This window comes from Grammomys surdaster, unplaced genomic scaffold (assembly GCF_004785775.1).
Source record: "Grammomys surdaster isolate TR1022 unplaced genomic scaffold, NIH_TR_1.0 126131, whole genome shotgun sequence".
In the NCBI taxonomy this organism is placed as follows: Eukaryota; Metazoa; Chordata; class Mammalia; order Rodentia; family Muridae; genus Grammomys; species Grammomys surdaster.
Window position 1 is genome coordinate 4,102,551 of NW_021620939.1, and position 12,563 is coordinate 4,115,113.

Consider the following 12,563-nt stretch of genomic DNA (forward strand, 5'->3'; position numbering starts at 1 on the left):
GAGAGAGAGAGAGAGAGAGAGAGAGAGAGAGAGAGAGAGAGAGAGAGACTTGGCCTGGAGCTCACCGAATAGTCTAGGCTGGATGGCCAGTGAGCTCTAGAAAGATGCCTGTTGCCTTCCCAAGCATGGAAATCACAAGCATTTGCTATAACAGCTGACTCTTTTACAGGGACTCGAGGGCTCGAACTCAGATCCTCATGCTTGCAAGGCAATCGATTTCGTGGCTGAGCTGTCTCTCCAGCCAGTCCCTCTTGCTTCTTATACACATCAAGTTGTGCTGTGCTCTATGCAACCTCAACTGACTACTCAAGTGTCTGTGATCACTCTATGACTTCACATGTGACATTTGACATGTGACCACTCAACTGTCCCTTAAATGGTACTAACTCAAGTCCTCAAGGTGAATGAGGTTTGATAGCTATTTTTTTAATTTCCTTTCTAATTTCTGACATGATCTTAAATGTATATAAGGATTTACTTAAATTTTGTATTTGCTTTTTTCTCCCATGACTTCAGTTATTCTCTTAAACTATATATTACCAATCATCTACACATAAAAAGGATTTCTCTATTAAGCTTGTAAGAATAAATAAGATATCATGGTGCCTATTAGATGCCCCACCTCACCTCTTTCCACTGTGGAGTCTAGAGTTTGGCTTAGGGGAGATAGAACAGACTCCTTTCCAATTCCCAGCTCCTGGGCAGGTTTCAGGTCTCTTGTCTATTTAGGCCATAGGCCTGCAGGGACTAGAAAACTCATTACCAGTGCCTGTGTTGATCCACTTCCCTGGAGTGCCACCTTCACCCCTGCAAAGGGAAGACTCCACCCCAGGCTGTGGAGCGAGGAGAGGGATGATGGGATATTCTGATTATCTTGTTCTTTTATGGACATTCTTCAGATGTTGCAAAGTGTCTATTTTCCTGGCACCAAATTCCCGGGCTCTCCTGTTGTTGACTGTCGTCTTTTACTAAAGTCCTCAGTAAAAGACAGGGGCGTTGCTTCTCTGGCTTTTAAATACATAAGTGATGCCACAGTGTATCTTTCTGCAACTTTTTTTGGCTTGATGTTCTCTTTGAGACTCACACATGTTTATGAATGCAGCTCACGTTTATTGGTTTGACTGCCCTGAAGTACTGTTAGAAGCATATGATACATTAGGATACATGGTTGCTTTTAACTCTGGTGCAAAACACATAGTTCCCTATGGTTCCTGTGTATATGTGTGAAAGCTTTGTATATCCACCTATTGATGGGACTATTGCTGAGTTGAAGGATGTGGTTAGATATGGAATGAATATTGCTTCAGTGTTGTCCAGCTCTGTAACAATCTTCCACCAGCAATGTGGTGTCTATTGGATTATACTTTTTGACACCACTATCACTTTCAGATTTAAGGATCTGATGTAGCCTTCATGCTTCTATTAAGACACACTGACAAAAGTTCTTAGGGAAAAATAAAACTATTAAATAAATAGACTTTGTTTTAGAGATTTCCAAAGCAATAACTGGCTACTTAAAATTAACTGGCTGTGTTATTTTTAAATTATGTAAAAGACAACAGTCACAGTAAGAAAAATTATGTAGAACAAATATGAAATTGTCCATGTGTTATTCCTCCAGCATATCCATTTCATTTTCGCACAATGCATGCTCATTGGTTTGGCAATTACTTGTTGCCTTAACCAAATTGAGTGATTTTATTAGTATATAATAATTGTACAAAATAATGGGTTTCATTATGCCATTTTCCAAGAGCATGTAAAACACTCCAATAACGTTCACCTCCTCTGAATCTCCTTTTAGTCCCTTCTCTCTTCCAAATCCCTTTTACTTCTCATTTCCCAAGCTCCCAGTCCTGGAATTCCACATATGGGAGAAGACATATGATACTCATCTTTGTGAGGCTGGCTTATGTTGCTTAACATGAAAGCCTATGGTTCTCTCCATTTTCCCGCAAGTCATATGACTTTGCTCTTCTTTATGTCTGAATAGCACTCCACTGCCTGTATATACCATGTTAAACTGAATGAGTGCGTAACTAATTCACTACTGCTTTGTCTTATCCTGTATTTGCATTTTCTAAGTAGGTTTAATGTGCTTTTCCTAGGCTTGTATTCTAAAGTGTCTGAGTTAGACTACAGTTAATAAGAATGCACAGAATAAGTTTATGGGTCAGATTTGGGGTTTGTGTTGTTGTTTTGTTCTTTTTTGTTTTAGAGACTTTTTGATACATTGTTTAAGAATAGCTCTGTTTCCATATTCATATGTTGACATGATTTATTTTATAGCAAAACTCAAGTACACACAATGCAAAGCACACTAAAAATAGAAAACAAGTGTCCCCAACACAAGTGAGCAGTCCATAAAGCAGCCACTCCTCCCCTTTTCTTTGTTATGAATTTATTGCTTTACAAATGACCTGGTAAAGAAAACCCACTGACTCCAGGTAATTCATTGCTAAATGTAAACTCAGGGTCCTACAAGAACCAAAGCTACTGAGTTTAGAGTTGTATAAATGGCTAAAAAGGACAATTGGGACATTCCAATTATAAATTGCTTTTACTCGAGGGTCTAATTTGAGATGTAGATGTGATGACAATCATGACAAAAATCTTCTTTTGGCAGACAATCATCCAAACTGATCAAAGTGAGTAAGCCAAGCCATCATGGGGAAGCCTGCTGCCTCTTCTTGTTCAGTGTCCCCATTCCTCCTGAGAGATGAAACCCAGTCCTAGTTTTGAAGATCTGTTCTTGACATCTCTATCTTGAAGAGTCTTTCCCTCAGGTTTGGGACTGGGAAGTAAATTTAGTTCTAGTTCCTGCCCCTACCCGTCTAATAAGTGATTGACACTTTCTGGATGGAGCCACTTCCACAGGGAGTCCCATCTGCCAGTGAACACTCTTCTCTCCTGAAAGCTCATCTTGCATCTTCGACATCTGTAAAGCATGAAAGACACCCTGCTCTTAGCATCATGATATTAGATAACAGTGTTTCCACCCGAGCCTACTCCTGTAGGTGCCAGATAGGAATCAAACACAAGAAACAATGATAATCTTTGCTATCTTCAACAGTCCAACCTAGAGTGATCTAGGAGGTCCATGGAGAAAAATGTGAACTCTGGTAAAACTGTGTAATGCATAGGACTGTAAATGATTTGAAATTCCCTGCTTAGTGGCTTTAGTAGATACAATTATTATATAATCATTTGAAAGGAGTAAGTACTGTTTACAACATCTGGCTCTACTCAGAATTCCTGTGGCCTTTTTATAGCATTCATTTACAGGACAACATTCCTCCCCTACCCTAGCCACCTGCTCCTGACTTCCCCCAGGTACGCTTTTGATTGCTAACCCCAGCACCTACTATCCCTGAGTAGCTGCTGTTGAGCAAGAGAGTGGCTCGGCGAGTACCTAGGATATATGCCCTTGCCCTGTAGCAGCTCTCAGTCCATCCATCAGGGATTTGGGAGGGAGGAAGACCCAACTTCCAGCCTCTGATCAGGATAGCTCTGCCTTCTAACTCAAAAGCCTAACTCCCATCCAGGCCCAGGCTTTGGCTGCCCTCTATGGGACAGTTCTGAGATAGCACCTCATTTGGTGTCTACTCTTTCCCTAAGATGGATTCTCCTGTGACTACTCCACGAATGGATCTCATGAACATGGGTTGTCAGCTCAAGGGGAGCTTCAGGGGAAGATGGCTAAGTGCCTGTCTCCACAGGGAAAATAATGTTGGTTTTTCCCCCCTGCACCTTGGAAAGTTTCTAAATTTCTAAATCTAAATTTTCTTAACAATTTAAAAGTCATTAAAAGTATGCAACTGCAACATCCTGTAAAGTCTGACATTTAAAAATAAAGCCCCTATGGGGGCCAGAGAGATGACTCAGAAGGGGAAAGCCACGCCTGCTGACTTGAGGTCCATCCCTGGAGTCCATGTTTGAAAGTCCAATGCGGAAGCATGCATTTAGAATCCCAGCATTCCTACAGGGAAGTGAGAGGCAGAGACAGGAGAATAACCCAGACGGAAACTTGCAGGCAAAACCAACCTAGGGTATGCATTTCTCCTCCTTCTCCTCCTCCTCCCCCACCTCTTCCTCCAAACAAGGCAAAAAGAGAGAAAAGACTGGGTCCTCTGACCTCTATCCCAGCCCCACATAACACACCCATACACATCATACACACTCAGACATACAACAATAACAAAGTTCAACATGTTTTTCAATGACACTTCCATATTTCTTTTCTTTTATCAGATGGGGTTTCATGTAGCCCAGGCTGGCCATGAACTACTGATCCTGCTTCCTAGACCCCCCAGGGACTTGAATCACAAACAGACGCCACCATTCATGGCTGCATTTCTCTTTTATCTTATCCAACAAAATCTAAGTTCCATAGTGGTTTGATATCAGCTGTCCACTGTATAAAATATGTTTACGTCATGTCTCTCCTTAAACTTCTACTTCCATCCCACTTCATCCCAACTGTAAAAGATTCGTATGCTTTAAGCTTTAAATTATTTGCCTGATCATACCTTTCTGTTGGGGAACTGTATGTGTGTGTATATATGTGTTTGTGTTTTAATTTCCTATGTCTATAAGTCTAGGTATAAAATTTTTGTCAAGATGGAATATTATTAGAATTTACCACAAGCCTATATATGTAAACTTTGATCATTTTAGCAGGGGAAAGTAAGCATTTTATTGGAAATTTATTAATTACATGGATAATTTTTATAGTATTTCTATTTCTGCCATGACCATTTCCACCCAATCTCCAAAGCTTCTTAGGAAGATCTTATATCTGGGCCACAGCACCTTAATCAGATACAGGATGGCTAAGAGACATGCCATACTCATGGAGGGTGGCAGGGGCAGGGCATTTGTAAGAGATGAAAAAAGTCCTCCAAGATCTCACACATAAAACATGCCCTTTAAGACTGGCCTTTTAGACAGCCACACTCTGGCATGTCTCTATGTGTCCCTATTAGAGGTGATGCAGGTACTCCAGAAGGGAAAATACCCATCTTACCCAAGCTCCTCGTGAGCAGTGGAAGGCCACAGCAGCTGGATGAGCTTTAGAGATTGTGAGCTAGGTTAACAACTGAACCCAAGCTGGCACTGGGGACTCCTCGTGCCCAGTCTGGTGAGCTGTCCACACAGCCATCCATCAGCTCTGAAACTCGTCACAACGGCAAAAAGCTAGCACTCACTGAATTTTCAGTCTAGGCCACATGCCTTTTGAAGCACGTCCCATACATTTAGTGCTCGAATTAGGCTATGATGTAAGCTCTATTATAGTCTTCACTTTGCAGTCAAGGTAACGGGCGCTCAGAGAGACAGAACAGCACGCCCAACATCAGATGCTCAGTGACTGAAGAAACCTTCAAGTAATGTTTCCAAAGCAGGCACAAAACACTAGCTCTGTAAGCTGGCTCCTCAGACAGTGTTCTGTGGTTGAACTGATTTGACTATAGCTGCTCTCTCAGACTTAGTGACTACCAACTCATAAAAGACAATGAAACATCCTGTAAACACAGTCTACCTGTTGGTGGTTTCCCAGAAGCATGAGATCTTATACATCGTAATATCTAGTTGAAGGTCTCCTATCTAAGAAGCTGATTCATACTCAGGATCTACAACACTAGGCCGGTGGTCCTCAAGCATCAGCCTGTATGAGTCTCTCTCACATGTTCTCATTGACAGAGCTTACTTCAGTAGGTCTAAGGTAGGACCCGAGAATCTGCATATCCAGAGTGCTGGATGATGCTGATGTTGCTGGGGTTAGATTCTACCAATCTGATCATTTTCAACAGTGCACTGCCTTGAGACACGCAGCAGGAATGATCCAGGCAGGATTCACAGCAGTGTTTTCCAAACTTGACCGCATGCTTGAAGCACATAGGGAGCTTTGTGAAAAATACTAACTCTGTGTCTCACCCTTAGACAGTGATTTCATTTGTGTGGGGTGTGGTTTTGTTCTCAATTAGAAGCTACTACAAATAGTGCCCTAGTATGTATGAATATGTATAGATTGTTTTACAAACACACACACACACATATACACATGTACACATACATATGAGTATTAGTTAAGGTTTCTATTGCTATAATAAACCATTACCAAAAACAACCTGGGGAGGAAAAGGGTTTTCATCTTAAATTTCCAGAAAACATCACAAAGGAAAAGCAGGGCAGGAACTAAAGCAGAGGTTGCTTACAGACCTGTTCCTCATGGCTTCCTCAGCCTGCTTTCTCATAGCATCCAGCACCAACTGCCCAGGGTTGGCCCCGCCCACAATGGGCTGAGCCCTACCCACATCAGTCACTATTTAAGGAAATGTCTCCATAGGTTTACTGACAGGCCAATCTGGTGGTGGCATTTTCTTCATTAAAGTTCTCTCTTTCCGAATGAAACTAGCCCATGCCAAGTTGAAATTAAAAACTAGCTAGTAGAACAATCTAGAACAAGTATAGAGTCATATTTCTAAATTCAATGTGATCTATATATATTTAGTATACAATAATTTCCCAGCAAGATCCTGGAGCACAGCAGGACTCTGGGCTCCTGCCCTGGAGACCTTTGTGGATTTCTGTTCTCCATTCCTTACTTTCCCTTAAATTTCAGATCCATAACTACTCCCCACCCCCACTTGGTAAGAAGTTGCCCTTGGCCCTCATGTAGGTCTCAGAATCACACCGCAACAGCCTCATCCTCTCCAGGCTGGAAGACTTGGGTTACAAAGGCAGAGCTGAAGTGTTCAGAGTCAGGATGCTACTCCCCCCACCCCCACCTGAGGTTGCAGCTCCTGCCTTCCTTTCTAGAATGTTTTTGGTTCTCATTTATGCCCCCCTGCTTCCCAGCTCCCTGACTCCACACCAGATCCTCAGAGCTACTTTCTTCTCTGGTTGTTCTGAACACAATCAGCTCCCTTCCTCCCTTCCTGAGATTTTCTCTCTTTGTGTTCCTGGATAAGCTTTGCTAGAACTTCTCCTTGGCCCCATGCCTTTCAACCCCATGGGAAAAGACCAGCTAGACAAGAGCGCTTCAGGGTCTCCAACAAGGACACTGCAGATTACCTTGTTTGCTGTTCACTGGAGCTGGGGTCTCTTCGGAACATGACTCTTCCTTATCATTCACCATCAGCTCCCCAGAGGAGAGGAGCAGGTACAACTTCTGGATCAGATCAGCAGCGCTCTCTGAATGGTTACCATGACTATTCCCTAAGAGGAAGAAATGCTGCTCCTGAGAACTGGCATCTCCAGACAGCTCACTCTCTCCTGCCTCGATTTTGTACACCTCAGGGATGAGTCTGGGGTGAAGGAGAAAAGTAATTAAAGTGGTTAGCCAAGTCCCTTGTAAGATTAAGTGCAAATCTAGCCACATACCGAACAGAAATCCATCTTATGCACGTGATAGGAATAGTCCTAGAGGGGTTTATGCATGCAGGGGAAATTTTCTAATATTCAGAGGAGAATTAAACACATATTTGTCTCAGAGGTTTAGGATTTCACACGAATGTTTTCATCGCTAAAGTTTTATTGGAGACTTGGGGTTTTGCTTTGCAAAGTCAGAATCATTCCTGCAGCTCTGACATGTGCTATCTGCTTTCTCTGCCACGTTTTCCTTCCAACCTTTGATACTGTAAGCTTTGCTTGGGCCAATCTGAGTTGCATTATGTAGTTATCAATATGAGATAGCTTTAATAAAAGCAACATATATGGTTGTTTGTAATATAAAATATGGTCCTGCATAATACAGATAGTGTTCTGTCTTCTGCTAGCCAGAAGACACCACCAACACAACATTTAAAAAAAAAAACCCTTGCCCAGCCCAAATCCTGCATCCTGAAATGAAAATGTCCATTTACTTCACATTCTTAGATTATGACTCACTAACACTGGACCAGATGTTGCTTTGCATTCTTAAGGATTGTTTCCTAGGCTGTACTCGCCACATCTGAGATTTCTTAACTCACAATACACTGTCTTCTGTGCCAGCATTCTCTGGGCCAGGGAAGGTGAGATTATCGCACTTGGCTTGCAGGTCTTTGTCGGGATATTTGTTGATAGCACCTGGAGACAGAGTGGGATTCTTAGTCCGGTTTTTACCTTCCCACATAATGCCTATCACCCAAAAAGTCAGTTCATCTTATCCTGGAGATGGAAGTCTCTTCAAAAACAAATTAATCTTGTGATGGACTTTGCAAAGTCAGCATGCTGGCATTGAAAGACCTTGTTCTTGCCAAGTCAATGAGATACAGCAATAACTGAATTAAAAGTTTCCATGACTGGTGATACAATTCAAGGACATCTCTGGACTCCTCCTGTTATCTATTCTCCCCTCATCCCCAAACTCAAGAAATGGAAGCTCTTCCTAATAGGCTCTGTTGGCTATTGAAGTTGTCTTCCCTATTTCTACCTTGGGATTGAAAGAAGGCACTGTTTTTGACTCAGTAGTAAATATATTGCCTGAATTCCATGATTCTTAACTCTAAGCTGAGTCCTGGGATTGTGTGTGTGCCAGAACTCCTAAAATCCTGGGTAACCCTAGCAAGCTCCCAGCCACTGCAGATAACCACACAGTGTGGCTTTTGCTCTGTCCCTGATTCCTAGCACAGGCTAGGACTTGTTTGATACTCTAAAAACTTAGCCTATTCCATATCTCTGTCTAAAATTATATATAATACCAAGGACAGAAGCCAAAGCAGCTATTCTCAGAGTGCCACGGTGGAAAGGCACATTTCAAATCTCTATGTGTTTGCATTTAAGCTAGATCTTGAAGAAAGGCTCTAGAAAATATCTGTACCTATAAATCATAAGACTTCAAGTCAGAATGAAGGCTGGTGAATAATGGCAAAGTAGACCAGATGTCATTGGAAAAAGTAGAGGGTAGTGTCAGTAGGGGTTTTATTTATGATAGCAGTACACTTTGTTAAGGGTTTAGTAACTAAAGTGCAGCTTAATAGAAAAGAACATAGTCCTAGGGTCAGAATGTGTAGGTTTGAGTCTAGAACTCATCAGGCATTAATTACGAGCTTTTGAGCAATTTATTTAATGTAGCTAAAGCTTAGTTTTTCCTTTATAAAAAGGGGATCTGAATTCTTCCCTTTGAGGGCTATGCTGAATATTAACTGATGTAGCCAGTCAGAGAACCAAACACTTAGAAAATGTTCAGAAGTTAGGCTTAAAGGAAACCTTTCGACTATTTAAGGCTCTCCTGCCTGGAACTCTCTAGTAAAATGAGATGCATTCGATTAAGTTGGCTGATTGACTGCATGCAGAGACATCGATAAAACAACAAAGGAGAGAAGCTTGAGTGACTTACGTCTGATTGAGTGAACAAATGGCTTGATGAACTTGATGATGTAGTCTAAATCTGGCTTGTGTACCCGGCCAAGCCGGACCAAGTGATGATCCAGAGGGCGGCTTGCTAATTCTTCTAATTCCATGTCATTATGTATAGGACCAAAGGAAAATACAAATATGGAGTAGCCTTGGCACTTGGCTCTCAGAGATGCATTCCTTAAAACTTCTTTGTCTAAAGGGTTGGTTTCACCTGCAGTTACTATAAAGATAACTTTGTTTTTCCTCAGATTGGGCGTTCCTACAAAGACATTGTCAATTGTCCACTGAAGGGCATGCCCAGTAAAAACATCTCCATTGAGCTGATGAAGAGACTCTTGGAGATGATCCTTCATTTGGTGTACAGTGTTGTAAGTGACCAAATCAAATTCCAGGTAGACTGGGCATTCTTCAGTGTTTGGCAGATAGCCTGGGGGAGAGTAGGTTAGGACAGCCACTCTGTCTCCTAAGACAGAGGTCAGTGGAGCTGGGGTGATGTGAAAGTAATCCAGCACTGAAGTTATAAAAGCTTTCACTTCCTTAAACTCACGTCCTCCTACTTGCTGAGAAGCATCTATGAGGAAAGCCACGTCCATGTAATATTCTTGAAGAGAAACATCCCCGGACTCACGAGCAAGACCCAATTCTTTTCTGTCATGACTTTCATGTTCTGCAATAGAATAACTCTAGTCACTAATGGCGAAAGGGTTAACTTGAAACTCTAAGACATGAATGCAAACACATGCCATGGAATGCTACTAATCTTCCTTCCCACACCATGACAGATACCACTAATCAATATAACAGCAGACATCACTAATCAATCTCAGTATTTACCCTGAAATACATTCTTCCAATCTGCCTTCGCTTGGTTCAGAGCTATTTCCATTTGACACATGGTGTCACATAAGAAACCTACTTGCTACTAACTTCAGGTTTTTCTGAAATGGCCGATTTGACTCCAAAATATCTCAATGCAAGAGGAGAAATATACGCCTAGTTTTAGCTCTTCCTCGTGGTTACAAAGCCTGCAGCACACATTGACATCTACCGACTGTTTAATTATACAGAGTAAACACAAGAGAAAGTTCAGATGTCAAAGTTTCAACTCATGTGCTGGCATATACGGTAGATAAAAGCAACATCTATGAAGCAACAGCATGGAGGCAGGTGTAAGTACTGACTTCGAAGCCTTGCTGCTAAGTAAGATATGGCAATCTCTAAGACTTGGGTAGTCTGAGTGGTGGTTATTAGCCTATGACTAGATAAGGAACTCACTTCATAAGGGAGCTCGAATGGTATCAGTAAGCACTGGCTAATCAGTTAACATGAATTTCTTTCTACACAGTAGTCTCAGTGAAGAAATTAATACTGAAATTTACACACTTATCTATCTCTCTGTATATATGTGTATGTGTGAGTATGTGTGAGTTTGTATGTGTGAGTACAAGTGTGTGAATGTGTATGTGTGTGTGTGTGTGTGTGTACAACTATACTTGCTATGTACATGCGTACGGAGAGGCTGGACATTGAAATTGGGTGTCTTCCTTTATCACTCTCCACATTACCTTTTTGAGACATGGTTTCTCATTGAACCCAGCCCTTGCTTTTGCAGCTAGATGGACCAGCTGGCTTGAGAGGTCTGGGACCCACCTGTCTCCATGCCCTACTTCCCACCCACACCCCAGCCCTGGTGTTACATTTCAGGTCCTAATGCTTCAGGGCAGGCTCCCTTTCCACTGGGCCATCTCTCCATCCCTCTTCTTTTACATTCTGATACAAGCTATTTTGTTACAGACCATCGTTTGCAATGATATTGCTTTACATCTATGGGTTTGTGAGAGCTTTCTACACTTCTGGGAGAGAAGGCTGGATGGAGAGAAGGGGAGAATCATCAGGTCTGTAAGACAGGAAGTAGATGGCCAATGTCCTTTTTCTCTCTGAAAGAAGTATGTAAGCACACTCAAACAATCAATAGCTTTCTAACTGGCAAAAGATGTGTTGATTCCTATTTCTGCTCAACCTGTTAGTAGAAGCTCTTACATTTGGTGATTTATTTAGTCTTTAAACAATAAATGAGCCAACAATACTACATTAATGCTATAAAAGTTAATATCAAAATAGGATGCAGCAAACATATGATTAGTACAAATGATTTTTATTAATACTGGAAATGCTTTATTAGACAGGTTTTTGAGTGTTCAATGAACCTGGGGCAAATCTATATTACCTTTTTGTCTATTCTTGGATTTGACTTGGTAAATCACTTTTTAGAGTAATTCTTGTATCTATATTAACTAGGAACAGTGGCCTAGACTAGGTGTGGTAGTATACTCTTTTAATCCCAGAACTCAGGAGGCAGGCAGATCTCTAAGTTCAAGGTCAGTCTGGCCTACATAGTGTGTCCCAGGCCAAAGCTACACAGTGAGATCCTGTCTCAAAAAAAAAAAATCCAATGGCTTAAGAAATGGCTCCATAGTTAAAAGCACATGTTGCTCTTGCAGAGGACCCAGGTTCAGTTCTAAACACCCAAAGGGTATCCCACAGTCACCAGTAACTCCAGTTCCAAAGAATCTAATACCCTCTTCTGACCTCCACAGGCACCGGGCACACATATTGTACACATATGTACATGCAGATAAAATATCCATACACACAAGTAAATAAATCTAATTTTTTAAAACTACAGTGGTTGTATATAGTTTTCCTTTCATGGAATTTCTTTGCCTGTTTTTTGGTATTAAAGTGACATGACTTCAAAGAATGAACTGGTAAATAGTCTTTCCTCTTAAGTTCCCTAGAAAAGTTTGTATAGAATTGATATTCATGACCAGGCAGTAATGAATGGTTCATGCCTTTTATACTAGCACTAAGGCAAAGGCAGAGGCAGAGGCAGAGGCAGAGGCAGAGGCAGAGGCAGAGGCAGAGGCAGAGGCAGAGGCAGAGGCAGAGAGGCAGAGAGGGAGGCAGAGAGGGAGGCAGAGAGGGAGGCAGAGAGGCAGAGAGGCAGAGAGGCAAAGAGGCAGAGAGAGGCAGAGGCAGGGAGACAGAGGCAGAGAGGCAGAGAGGCAGAGAGGCAGAGAGGCAGAGAGGCAGAGAGGCAGAGAGGCAGAGAGAGGCAGAGAGAGGCAGAGAGGGGCAGAGAGGGGCAGAGAGGGGCAGAGAGGGGCAGAGAGGGGCAGAGAGGCAGAGAGGCAGAGAGGCAGAGAGGCAGAGAGGCAGAG

The 12,563-nt window shown here is 42.1% G+C and overlaps 1 protein-coding gene across 1 annotated transcript in view; it reads right to left on the reverse strand.

Moving 5' to 3' along the window:
* Positions 1 to 2,260: 2,260 nt before the first annotated feature.
* Positions 2,261 to 12,563, reverse strand: part of Col6a5 (collagen type VI alpha 5 chain) — a 103,748-nt gene continuing 93,445 nt past the window's right edge. The window contains exons 38-41 of the mRNA XM_028756689.1: positions 9,323 to 10,009; positions 7,974 to 8,070; positions 7,075 to 7,307; positions 2,261 to 2,938 (exon numbers count right to left, since the gene is read on the reverse strand). Of these exons, the coding sequence (XP_028612522.1) occupies positions 2,919 to 2,938; positions 7,075 to 7,307; positions 7,974 to 8,070; positions 9,323 to 10,009 (1,037 nt within the window). The 3' untranslated portion in view covers positions 2,261 to 2,918. The remainder of the gene's footprint in view (positions 2,939 to 7,074; positions 7,308 to 7,973; positions 8,071 to 9,322; positions 10,010 to 12,563) is intronic.